This window comes from Rhinolophus sinicus, chromosome 7 (genome assembly GCF_057876585.1).
Source record: "Rhinolophus sinicus isolate RSI-liver-muscle chromosome 7, RSI-T2T, whole genome shotgun sequence".
Classification (NCBI taxonomy): Eukaryota; Metazoa; Chordata; class Mammalia; order Chiroptera; family Rhinolophidae; genus Rhinolophus; species Rhinolophus sinicus.
The window spans coordinates 47203454-47216060 of record NC_142507.1 but is presented as its reverse complement, the minus strand read 5'-3'; the positions used below and the strand labels follow the sequence as shown (position 1 = coordinate 47216060).

Genomic DNA, 12607 nt, shown 5'->3' with positions numbered 1-12607 from the left:
GTTCATGTCTCTTCTTTGACCTTCGTGGCTGCCTTATTTCATATGCACACATTCTCCTCTTTTCCTCCTGTCTCCTCCCTCCCCACCCCTCTGACGGACCGTATCAGCGAATCCCTCCACAGTGCCATATCTAACTTTTTAATTCATTGCATGATTTATTTTTAGCCTGAAACAAGTGTATCCTAAAAATGGAGTTCCTGATGAGACAGAGGCTGGGCAGAGCTATGCGAGGTATCTGGGGCTTGGCTGCCCAGCCTGGCTCTCAGTCTATACACGCATGTGTGTGTGTGTGTGCCTCCGCTCTCTTCTCCTGAGCCCGTGACTACAGTAGATAGACCCCAGGAAGTAAAGAGTTGGTTTCAGGGCACAGGAAGGGCAGGAGAGACGAAGTCAACCTCCCTGCTCCCCACCGCTCCCAACAAGTCCCCTAAGAGTCTCCCCTCCTCTTTCCTGAACTCGGTATTTCTGGGAAAGAAAACCCAAACGTTTCCCAGATGAAGAGGGCTCACCTGTTTGTCGTGGGGCTCTACCTGCTGTCCTCCTGCAGGGCAGAAGAGGGGTTAAACTTCCCCACGTACGATGGCAAGGACCGCGTGGTGAGTCTTACTGAGAGGAACTTCAAGCAGATTTTGAAGAAATACGACTTGCTCTGCCTCTACTACCACGAGCCTGTGTCTTCAGATAAAGTTGCGCAGAAACAGTTCCAGCTGAAAGAAATTGTGCTGGAGGTAAGCAGGGGGTGCGTGCTGAGTATGCGCCCAGGTGAGCCCGGGCTGGCTCGTGGGTGGGTCGTGGGCAGGTGGGCGCAGACCACCTATCCTGAAATCTTGCTGCATTCCAGTCTCGGGAAGATATTCTTGTTGCAAAGCCAGGATGTGTGGACAATCAGGGTGGGCCCAGACTCTGCAAATGGGGACGATGGAGCGTGTCACATAACACATAGGTCTGACTGAAAGTCTGTCACCTGGTTGTTCCCTTGATTTTTTAAGGGCGGTAGTGCCAAGACACTGTTTTTCTGAGAGAGTGCTAAAACTATTCTTTAAAAGATTGACTGACACGAATTGCCGGGATTATTAGCGGGTTTCATTGTGTGTGCTAATTCCTCAATTGGCTCTCTCAAGTCTCCTGACACTCCTGGAGGAGCAGGAGTCGTGTCACCTTGCCTCTCTTTGTGGGTCAGGTGGGGAATATCACTGAGCAATGCTCAGTGATTTCAGTCAATGCTGGTTTCAGTCAACACTACACAGAGTGCAGATGTGGTGATCTTAGCTGCACACTCATTAATGGGAATCTTATTTTTAAAAATTTTCCTCAGAAAGTTCTTGGTGTGAGTTTAGGGCAGGTGCTGAAGTCAGTTCTTATTTTATCTGCATTACGTGGCCCATTTGTAAACCTGGTGTCGGGGCCCGTTCTCGAGCCCGGTGTGAGTGCCCTCGGGACTCTCTCCTCCTGGATAGTGTAGGGTCATTTACACTCAGGAGCACCCTTGAGTGCCAACAATCCTAGTAGTCACCAAGATCCCTTGTCAGCCTCCAAGGCCAGCCTAGCCCAGCCCAGGCACAAATCTGTGAAAAGGGCTTTTTGAGAATTACAGCAGTGTATTGAACAGCACCTTCAGAGGGAGAGAGCTCTGCTTAATCAAAGACTTTCACAGAATTACCATAGAAAACCCATGTGGATTTGCGTTTCCCAAAACAAAAATGACTCTAATAAAACCCAGGAAAACCATCCCACATACATCAAAATAATTTCAATAATTTAAAAAGCACCTCAGAATTCTAAGTGTCTCCAGGTCATCCTATAAACACCTATTGTCAGAGGGTTTACATGGCAGTGTGGTCATCACAGAGAACTCTAGTTGACAAAAAGCTAACCTTTTTTAAGTAACCACCAGTACCACTGTGTTTTTCATCAGGTTCCATCCTGAGGGTGGAATGGGGACGTTCGGTTCCCCCTGTGGGTTAGAACCAGAGAGAAAGTTGGGACAGTTCTTAGGTATTTGTAGCAAGTACATGGGAAAATTGCAGGCTGGAAAACCCAGGACATCCAGCATCGCTGCTGCTTAGCCCGTGAAATCCTCATTCACGTGATTGTCTCCATGTCAAACTATGCTACTCAATTATTGAGAGATTTTTATGAAAGATTTAACTGAAGGCATAAGGATTCTACTGTACATTCTTATCACTCTCCAGTTAGCCTAGAACTAAAAAAAAAAAAAGCCAGTGCAGGCAGTAACCCCCATTTCTGATTCCCTATCATACTAACACACACACACACACACACACACACACACACACACACTCCCTCAAGGATATATTTTCCCCAAAGACTAATTCTGGGCAAAATCATGAGAAGGGACTTTCCCCTGGGCTCACTATCCCGTGAGACACCTTTGATTCAAGAATGCCGGCAGAGACTGATGAGGGGGAAGTTGGCACAGGAGGTAGTCGATGCCCCCCAGGCAAGCTGGAGTGGGTGTCGTGGGTAGGGAAAGAGCACAGAACTTGGAGTCAGGAGATCTGGTTTTGTTCTATCCTATAGTATGAGAATAATGATCATACATGCTTGTGAGATGATTAAATAATGAACATTTATTGAATGCTTACTGTGTGCAGGGACTGTTTTAAGCACTTTGTATGTGTTCGCTGGTTTAATCCTTATACTATTTCTATGACGTAGGTACAGTTACTATCCCCATTTTGCATACAGGGAAACTGAGGCACGGAGAGGCTAAGTTGCCCAAGGTCACTCAACTAGTACAGGCGAAGGAAGCCTTAGCCCCTGTACTGCTGGAATCAGTGAGACAGTGTATAAAATGCTCCTGGACCCCCTGTTCAGGAGCATTTCAAGAGCCCACAGGCCTGGGGCTGATGATGCCAGATGTCTCACCAACAGGGCTGAGAAGCACACAACCCTGGGGACACTACAGATGCAAATGTCCAAACCAGGGAGGACGCTGGGCATCTTTAGTGAAGGTGGGTGGGACCGAGGGGGGGGGGCCTTGGTTGGGATACTTGTCAGGTGCTGCCTAGTCCTCAGAATCCAGGACAAAAATGGCTCCAGGAAACCCATGGGTGGGAAGAGAGGGGAGATGTGAGCCTGTATGTGTTCTTCATGGTCAAAACAACTTCCCTGAACCCCAAATCAGCACTCAGGAAAATATGCTGCCAGTTCCAGGGTGGTGCTATTGGGGATGGAAGGAGAATAGGACACAGTTCCCAGCAGATGTCTACAAGGCAGGGAGGTCTCTGCCATGGGCAGACAGCCCAGGGAGAGCTGGGCTCCTTTCCTCTGAGGAATATGGACAGGTGGCTTGAGACAGTGTTTATTGTAACACACACTGACACCTACGTGCACAAATTAAATATTAAAAAGTATTGACCCCAACCAATGAAACGGATTTCCCTCTCCTATGATGAATTGCCACCCCAAGGTTAAAACATCTGAGGGATTCTTTGGGGTTAGAAGGTTAGAGTCTCGAAGTTCTTAACTTGTCACCTAAGGGCTATCCCATTCTGATAGAAATCCAAAAGTACTATGGTATGGTCAGTCCCGTGTATTTTGTCTGCTAATCTAAGGGAAGACAGTGAAAAGACCCAGAAACAGCCCCATCCACAGGGCCAGCAGGTCACTGCCTGACTCAGGGCCTTGGAATTGCATTCAATTAGCCCTACATCTGTCACTTACTGTGGGTTGGGCCTTGGGGTGGATACTGTGGGAACATGAGCTATTCGGGTGGCTCACAGCCTAACATGGAAGAAGACACACAAACAAGAAGCTACACTGTGATGGGGGCACTATAATAGCACAGCAACTTACACGGTCCTCTGGGAGTATAGAGGAAAGAGGGAGAGCCCCATGCTGTGGGAGAGATGCAGAAAGTGTGACAAGGAAGAACTGGGTTTGTGAAAACGAGTGGAATTCACCAGGCAAAAAAGCAAGTGTGGGGGAGGGGACCTCAAGAGCACAGATTCTGATAGCTCTCAGATATTTTCTCATCCTGCTAGCTTTTCCCTAAAATTCACTATGAGGGCCTCATTCCTTGAGGGTAAGATTTTTATCCCTATTTAGTCAAGCCCCTTTGGAAGAGGTAGTTCTTGAAGAGGTTGCCAGTCATTTACACGTGCCTCTGACCAAGTGTGAGTTCTGTGTGAGAACAGGGCTTGATAAAGGGACGAGGAGAAGGGGAAGAATATAAGGCCACTGAAAGCTTAAACTGAAAAGGGGCTAGTCAAATGACATCTGGAGGCACCAGGCTCAAACTTTGCTTTCTGTGTAACTGAAGTCTAACTCTGGAGGGCCCCAGAGTTGGGGCATGCTACATGGGTCTACACAGATGGTCCATAAATGCTTGTTGAATGGAGGAATGGAATGTTAGACTGTTGATGTCCCCACGTTCAGCTCTCCCTCCGACCTCCGAGGCTTTGCTGAGTCTGTCTATCCAGCAACCTCATCAATACCATTGATTAATTGACCCCTTCCATATTTTCAGCCACCGTGTAGTCTTTCTCCCTTTGAGAAGTGCTTCCGGTCTCCTTCTAACTTACTCTTTCTCTCCCTGGAGACGTATGTTGGAGCTTTCCTTCTGGACTGGAAGTCATATGAAGGAAACCTGAATCAAAACAAATTTGGTAATAGGGAAAGTGAAAATAAACAAACAAATGAAATCAAGTACATATGGGCAAGGGCCAATAATCTGCTTGTGAGTCAAAAACACAGCAGAAGGAATGAACAGGTCATGTGACCATATTGCAGAAGGATACCCTGATGTCAGAAGGAGTCTGACCTGGCAGTGCATGGACGGTATGGTGTCACCTTATGAGTTCCCGAGCTCGCTGGAAATGGTGTCATTGTCCTGCCAAACGCCTAATCCAGGTATGGGGAAATCACTTACTTCTTCCTCTTCCCCCTCCCGCCTTCACACAGATCTTATCCCTGAGTCCAAGGCCTTTCCTCCATACCACTCCATGTCTAGGAAACCAGCATTCCGATCAGAAAAAGAAGGAAGGAAATGAACCAAAGTTTTTCCTAGTGAGCGTCACGCTTATGTGGAAACTATTTCATACCACTTCAACGTCTCTAGAAGGAAACTAGAAAGGAAACATGCATGGGCCTTAGTTTTAGCATCTCTGGGCACGCTACACCACCTTTCCCGTGCAAAGCGGATGCTGTTACCTGTGTATGTGTGTTTTGTGGGAGGAGCAGCTAAATAGGCAGAACTGCAACAAAAACGGTTGTCGCCCTCCTTATCCAGGGCTTCCCTTTCCGTGGTTTCAGTTACCTGTGGTCAATCACCGTCCAAAAATATTAAATGGAAAATTCCAGAAAGAAACAATTCATCATTTTTAAATTGCTCAGTATTCTGAGTAGCGTGATGAAATCTCGCGCTGTCCCGCTCCATCCCACCCGGGCTGGGGATCATCCTGTTGTCCATTGTATCCACATCGTGTATGCGCCCCACAAGTTAGTTACACAGCGCCATCTTGGTTATCAGGTCCACTGCCATGGAGTCACAGTGCTTGGGTTCCAGTAACCCTGATTCTACTTAATCATGGGCCCAAAGCCATTCACATAATTTTTGTTACAATATATTGTTATAATTGTCCTAACTCATTATTACCGTGTTTCCCTGAAAATAAGACCTAGCCGAACAATCAGCTCTACTGTGTCTTTTGGAGCAAAAATTAATGTAAGACCCAGTATTATATTATATTATATTATATTATATTATATTATATTATATTTATTACATTATATAAGACCAGGTCTTATATTATAGTAAAATAAGACCGGGTCTTATATTAATTTTTGCTCCAAAAGACGCATTAGAGCTGATTGTCCAGCTAGATCTTATTTTGGGGAAATATGGTAGGCATTGTTCATCTCTTACTGTGCCTAATTAATAAGTTATACTTTATTATAGGTGTACAGGGAAAAGTAGTGTATATTATAGGGTGCGGTACTATCCGTAGTTTCAGGTATCCACTGGGGTTCTTGGAATGTCTCCTGTGTGGATAAGGGGGGACTACTGTGTACATTTATTGGATTAGGAGAAATTATGGGGGATTTTCTTAGGCAGGTTAGTGAGTGTTTTAGAAATGAAAATAAGTATTGTGAATCCCTGAATAAAAATATTAACTCATCAAACATTCACTGATCTTAGCAGACTCTCAGTAATCTTAGCATGAATAGATGAATGCAAGAGTCAATGAATGGGCAATGCTTTCCACATTGAGAAAATGTGGATGAATGAGCAATGCTTTCCCCATTGTGAACAGTAAAGATTGGTTCATTTGTTTAGGGTGAACTAGGTCCCCTGGACTGGAAGGCAATCTGGGGTCTTGGCACAGATATAGGAACAGCATCTCGGTAGTTGCACGCCAGGCGGACCTGTACCACCTGTTGGTTTTCAACAAGGCCTCAGTGAGGGTGGGAGGTCCATGGCTGCCCCTCAGCGTTCCCTCATGGGGGCCTCCTGCTCTTCCTGCTAAAGGAGGTCCCACTTTAGCTCCCCACCTAAAAGCTGCTGCCATCCACACAGAACCTGCCTGGCAGCTTTCTCTCAAGCCCTCTTGGCTATTGAATGGCAGGAGTCATCATGCAAAAATTATTGGAAATGGCCTGTCTACCAGCAGGCAGGGTTATTGTTATGACCCATGTTTCAGTGTGGTAAACAGATTATCTTCCAATAATTTTTAGATGATGATTGTAGCACAGATTATTCATTAGGGCCTATGGGGGAGGGAGAGGCTTGTTCCGTCATCTAAGACAGAATCAAAAATCAGAATCCTGTGCCATGTAGGCCTCTGGGCTCTGCTGCCATTTAAATAAGTCTCTTGATGCCACTGCTTTCTGTCTGCCAAGGACCCTACGAGACTGAACCCCCTTCCATAGTCAGGTCTCAGTTTTTTTTGTATGCCAGGGAAAATATCTTTGTCTGGGAGTGATACAACCTCTTCAGACTCTGCAATGTGCCCAGCGTCATTGGCATGACTCATATGTGCTCTTTACGAGCGTGGCCATCCTCCTATACCCAGCCCCAGGTGAGGGAGCAGGGCTTGGGAAAAGCAGACACTGGAGGTCAGAGGGCCTGAACTTCAACTTCTCTTATACATACTCTTTGATCCAGGGCAAGTCACGCATATGTATCTCATTTTACTCACCTATAAACTCAATCGTGTAGTTACTATCTCAGTGAATTTAAAAAAATGAAATGAAAGCAGGTGAATAAGAATTCATTGTAAAATTATAAGAAGCCGCACACATATCAGCTATTATTATTGCTATGCGGGTGACTATTTAGAAAATTAATTGATGTAGAATGCCTAAATGAGTGTGTGAAATATAGACAGTGCTTTTCAAATGTGAATTCCCTTCACCTGTCACTGGAAATTTAGAATATGTTCTCAGCCACTTGCAATAGTTCCCAACGTTGGCTACTTACTGGAATCATCTAAGGATAGGTTTTTAAAAGTACTGGTGCCTGGGTCTCAGCCCCCCAGATAGTATTTGATTGGCCATGGGGTAAGGGATGATATCCGGATACTATAGTTTTTAAAAGCTCCCAGGGTTTTTCTAATGTGCAGCTGAGTCTGTGGACCACTTGAGCCTTGATGCTCAAAATGTGGCCCCCGGAGCAGGGACCACGGCATTACCTGGGTACTTGTTACATTTAAATGGGACCCCGGATGATTGATAGGAACCTTAAAGTTTGCAAAGCACTGTACCGGGCTCTTGGGCTGGAGAAAATTTCCAGGTGACCAGAATCATGTTGCACCTGCTCGGCCTGTGGTCTGTTGACTCTCTGAATGATGTTGGACATGGCAGCAGACCCCTGACTCGGAGAACTGCTGGCGTATTGAGTTGGTTCTGTGGTTGCAAGAATTCAGGTCAGCTCTGGGGCTCAGCCAGGCCTCCCAGGGTTCTCGCACTGTCTCCTCACACAGATGGTGATTAATCCTTTGGACCTCCTCAGAAGGGGAATGATCTGGGCCCATGGGAAGCCTTACCCTGCTAGACAGGTTTCAAGTTGAATTGCTGAGGTTTTCCAAGGCCATGTCAGAAGGTGTCTTTCTAAGGAATCTTGGCTCAGGGCCTAGGATTGACCTCTAGACAGAGAGGAAAAGCATCTGTTTGGTTGCTGTGTCGTTTTGCCCTTTCCCCGCAAAGAAATGACAACACTGTGAACCCTGGAGGTATACGGATATGGAATACTAACATGTGAACATGTGTCACGGGAAACTGTGGGAAAGCTTCCTAGAGCAAAGTGGTGCTTTATACAGTGAAACTAAGTCTTGTGAAAACTCACATGGAAATAGGCCTCCTTCGATTTAGTCATCAAATATTCATGCGCTGCTTACCTACAAAATGCAAATGACCTCGCCCCTGATATGTAAGATTGATGGTAAGAACTCTCTTCCTTTAGTTCCATACTTGAATGTTGCCGTATCTAAGAAGTTATCTCCTGAACCTCCCGTACAGATCACACTCCCTAAGCTCTCCTGCTATCCTTTCTGTCCTCCTCTATTTGTCCCCATAGCGCTGGCACGGTGTCTGACACCCCTGGAGAACGTAAAATCCACAGAGGCAAAGACTTCGTTCGCTTCCTTGCTGTACCCCAGCACCCAGATGGTCTGACTCACGCTGGGCACTCAACAGTGCTTGTTGAATGAACAGTGAATGAACAGAAGAGAAGGCGAAGGGAAATAGCACGTATTACAAACGTACCATATACCATGCCCAATATGTGCACTTTATATACTCACATGTCATTTTATGTTATGCTTACAACATATTCTCACAGTATGTGCAAAGACAGGATCCTACAAAGCTAAGTAGATATTGCCGAAAGTCACAGAGCTATAAAATGGCAAGAGCATTGAGGTAGGATTTGAATTCACATCTATTTGATTCCAAATGTTCCTTCTACTGCTCCAAGGAACAGCTGAACAGGACTGTCTCATGTTTGTAAGCAGTGCCAACTTACAAGTGTCTTGGGTTTATATTCTGGATTTTCACCTACACTTGAGCAATGTTTAACTGTAGAGTGGGACTATGTGTTGAACCAAAATGACCAGGGCGAGTAAAGGGGCTGCTAATGCTTAGCACCTACGTGGTATTTCACAAATGTTTGCTGGATGGATGGATGGGTGGATGGATGGACGGACGAATGGATGAATGGATGATAAAAAAGGATAAGCAAGGAATTACAGATGCACTGCCTATATTGGAAATATATTTATCCTTGATCTCTTTTTAAAATTAAATTTTTTAAAAAAGAATTGAGCAGAATAGTAAAAATTTAGGTGGAATCTGTCAGATTCAGGGACCTGTTTGTCATCCTGGCTTAAGCTCACTAATATATAGGTACAACTCATTTTTTGTTTGTTTGTTTGTTTTTTAACCATGGGACTCTGAGTCCAAAATATAGGTTGATGCAAAAGTAATGGAGGTTTAAACAGTTAAAAATTGCAAAAGCCGTAAGTACTTTTGCACCAACCTGATGTATACAACATGAGCAGAAACTTCTGGGCGCCACAAGGCTGACCCTGCCTTCAAACCTATTTATCTTTGGCAATTGTCCCAGTGGTTGCATTTCTAACCTGCAAGAGAGGACAGCAAAAATGACGTTTCTGGAGTCAAGTAAATCTACAGATGGGCTGATGTGGGAACGCCATACAGAGAATAGCAACACGCATAGAGTAGGGTATTTCTTCCAACTGTTCACTGCCCAAAGATGGCCTTCTCCAAACCCGCACCTGCTGCACTCCGAAAAGCCCCATGAGGTCAGGCTTATTTTGGTTTGGCTTTGAGAGCGAATCCTCACAGAGTCAGTACTCACTCGCAAACTGCGGATCTCCTTAGTGCCCCAGTGCTGGCGAATTCTTGGACGAGTTTGCCGCGCACGTCTCAGTAATCAAACAGGTGCTTTGGGTGAGATGGTGAAAAGACAAGAAGGGCTATTGTAAGAGTATGAACTGAGTTGATAACAGGTAAGTTCTTCCCTCCACCTCTAGACTATGGGGAAATAGGGGTTTTACAAAATGGTGAATACACTGTTGATGTGCAACGTTTTAGACCATTGCAACCTTCTTCTCTCATTACTGTCATCCCCAAAAGCCCTCAGTAATACTCAGGCCCAAATAAGATGTCTCGTCATCATATCCCTGAGGTAGACCTCCTCTCCAAGTTATAAATCTTTAAATGCAGACATGAAATGCCACGAAAGTCAACCACTGTAAAATTATTAGAAGGACTATTAGAATGTAAAGCAATGAAACAAAAAGTATAAAACTCAGTTTCAGAATCACATTCAGATTTTTCTTTCAAAGCAGCAGCCCTACTCTTTTGCTATTTGCGCTTCCGCGGTTGGCACAGAGGATTCTTGTATAATTCACAGCTCAGCCTTAGCATCTGAAATGACTTGTTCCACCAAGAAAGCCAGCCCCTCCACATACTGAGTCTGTCTGACCAAACCTCTGAAGTGCCCTCATTTATAAACTGGCTGTGGTTTTATTCAGATAAGCTGTTTTTGTTTGGACAGCCACACAGGAAAATGGCCAGTGCGCCATCTTGCAGTGTGCTGGGCTGAGCCGGGCAGGCCAGAGCCGTTTCTGAGCGCCCAGGACCTGTTCCAGGAGTGCCCCAGGCGGGTACCCCATGCCAGGATGTCCTCTCCTCACCATCTGCTGTGTGCCTGGCAAGGAGGTGGGCCAACAGGTACTCCCTCACACGCTCACCTGCCTCTACCTTACAGCGACACACACACGCAGCCACCCTGGCTCAGGACACGGAACAAATGTGACCTTCTCTACGTCTCACAGCTGATAAGTAGCAGAGCCAAGATTTGGGCCCAGGTCCCTCTGGGGCCCAAGAGTAGGGAGTTGAATGTAATGGATGAGAGCCTGGGCTCTGGAGCCAGAGTGTCAGGATTGGAATCCTGGCTGTGTCATCTGATTTATTTATAAAGGAAATAAGAGCATCCCCCCAGACTCAAAGGAAAATGTGAATACAACGCAGAAACAGTGAATAGCCCACAATACCGCCTGGCAGTGAAGTTAAACCTACCTGCGTCTGAGTCCTTGCATGAGCCACGTTGTCACAGGCAGGTCACTTAACTCCTCCAGGCTGAGCACCTTCCTGTGTAAAATAGAAACCACACTGCCCTCGTCACAGAGGTCTTAAGAAAGGAGGTGACATGTACAAAATGACCAGCGCAGGTTTGCGGCTCAGTAAAGGGCTGTTCTTGGAATTATTGTGTCAGTGACAACTACAGCTATCTGCTTAGTCTCTATAGTATTTGTTGTCATTAGCCGAGGTTATCAGAATAAACACTAGTCAGACATTTCTGACTAGTAACAAGTTCCTCTCCTGCTTTTTAATGTGCGCGATGGGGGGACAAATCAAAGACCTCTTCTTCCAGTCATTATTCTACATTTAGGAGGTCGTCCCATCAGCAGAAACCCCACCTCTGCCATTTTTTTTTTCCATGAGGTACATCCACCCATGGAAGTTTCAGTTAGAAAAGGGATGCTCTCTCCCTGGCCCCAGGAATGCAGTGACTACTTCTGTAGGGACGCTTCTGAGGAAAAGCCGAGGAGGGGCTACCAGAGAAGGTCGGGGCTGGGGCCGCCACAGACAGCATTTTCACAAGCTCTCAGGCACAGAACTCTGCTGAGAAAAACTGGAAAAGGGAATGGCCTGGCCTGATGTCAGTCAAAGGCATTTTTTTTAAATCCCACTGCGCCAATATTTTTAGTATGAAAAGAAAACAACCTCGCCTCCAGGAATAGCCACCCGCATTCAATCAGTGTAGACATCACTAAATGCCACACAATGAAAGCCTGGGATTAGGTGTTGCGGATGGTGGTAGAACAGTGGTTCGCGGTGTGTGGGCCGGGGACAGCAGCACATTTCTTGTCAGAAATGCCAGTTCATGGTCCCATCCCAGACCTGCTGAGTCCCAAACTCGGGGGTGGGCCCAGCAGTCTGCCTCTTCACAAGGTTTCCCTCCAGGTAACGCTGGCACAGGCTCAGGTTCAAGAACCATGGGCTCAGGGTCGTGGGGGTGCCTTGCAGTGGACTGACAGGGAACAAACATTCACGAAGCACTTGCATCCATGTTACTCCCGCAGGAATTAGAGCTCACCTTTTCTATTTGAAACTTGAGATCAGGGAGGTTGTGAGCTGCTCAGTCTCACAGCTGATACGTAGCTGAGCCAGGATTTGGGCCCAGGTCCCTCGGAGGCCCAGGGGTAGGCAGTTGAACGTAATGGATGAGAGCCTGGGCTCTGGAGTCAGAGGGTTGGGGCTGGAATCCCAGCTGCATCACGTCAATGCTGTGTGGTCCTGGGCAAGTTGGTGAAACTCTCTGGACCTCCCTTTCCTCATCTGCAAACATTTACTTCTGTGGAGAGATTCAATAAGATAATTCAGGGCAGGTGTTGGAGCAGTATCTGGTATGTAATAAACACCTAATAGATGCTAGTTTTATTGTTGCTATTGTTTTGATAGTACTTCTAATGTGATGGAGTGGAAAGAATACACAGCTTTGGCCCTTGGGTCTCTTCCTGGGCATTGACGGAGGTGACAGCCCCGAAGTGCCCAT

General features: G+C 46.2%; 1 protein-coding gene across 1 annotated transcript in view; it reads left to right on the top strand.

Annotated features, from left to right (window-relative positions):
- Positions 1-264: 264 nt before the first annotated feature.
- The window catches only part of CASQ2 (calsequestrin 2), a 58177-nt gene continuing 45834 nt past the window's right edge, over positions 265-12607 (top strand). The window contains exon 1 of the mRNA XM_019730338.3: positions 265-728. Within this exon, the coding sequence (XP_019585897.1) occupies positions 495-728 (234 nt within the window). The 5' untranslated portion in view covers positions 265-494. The remainder of the gene's footprint in view (positions 729-12607) is intronic.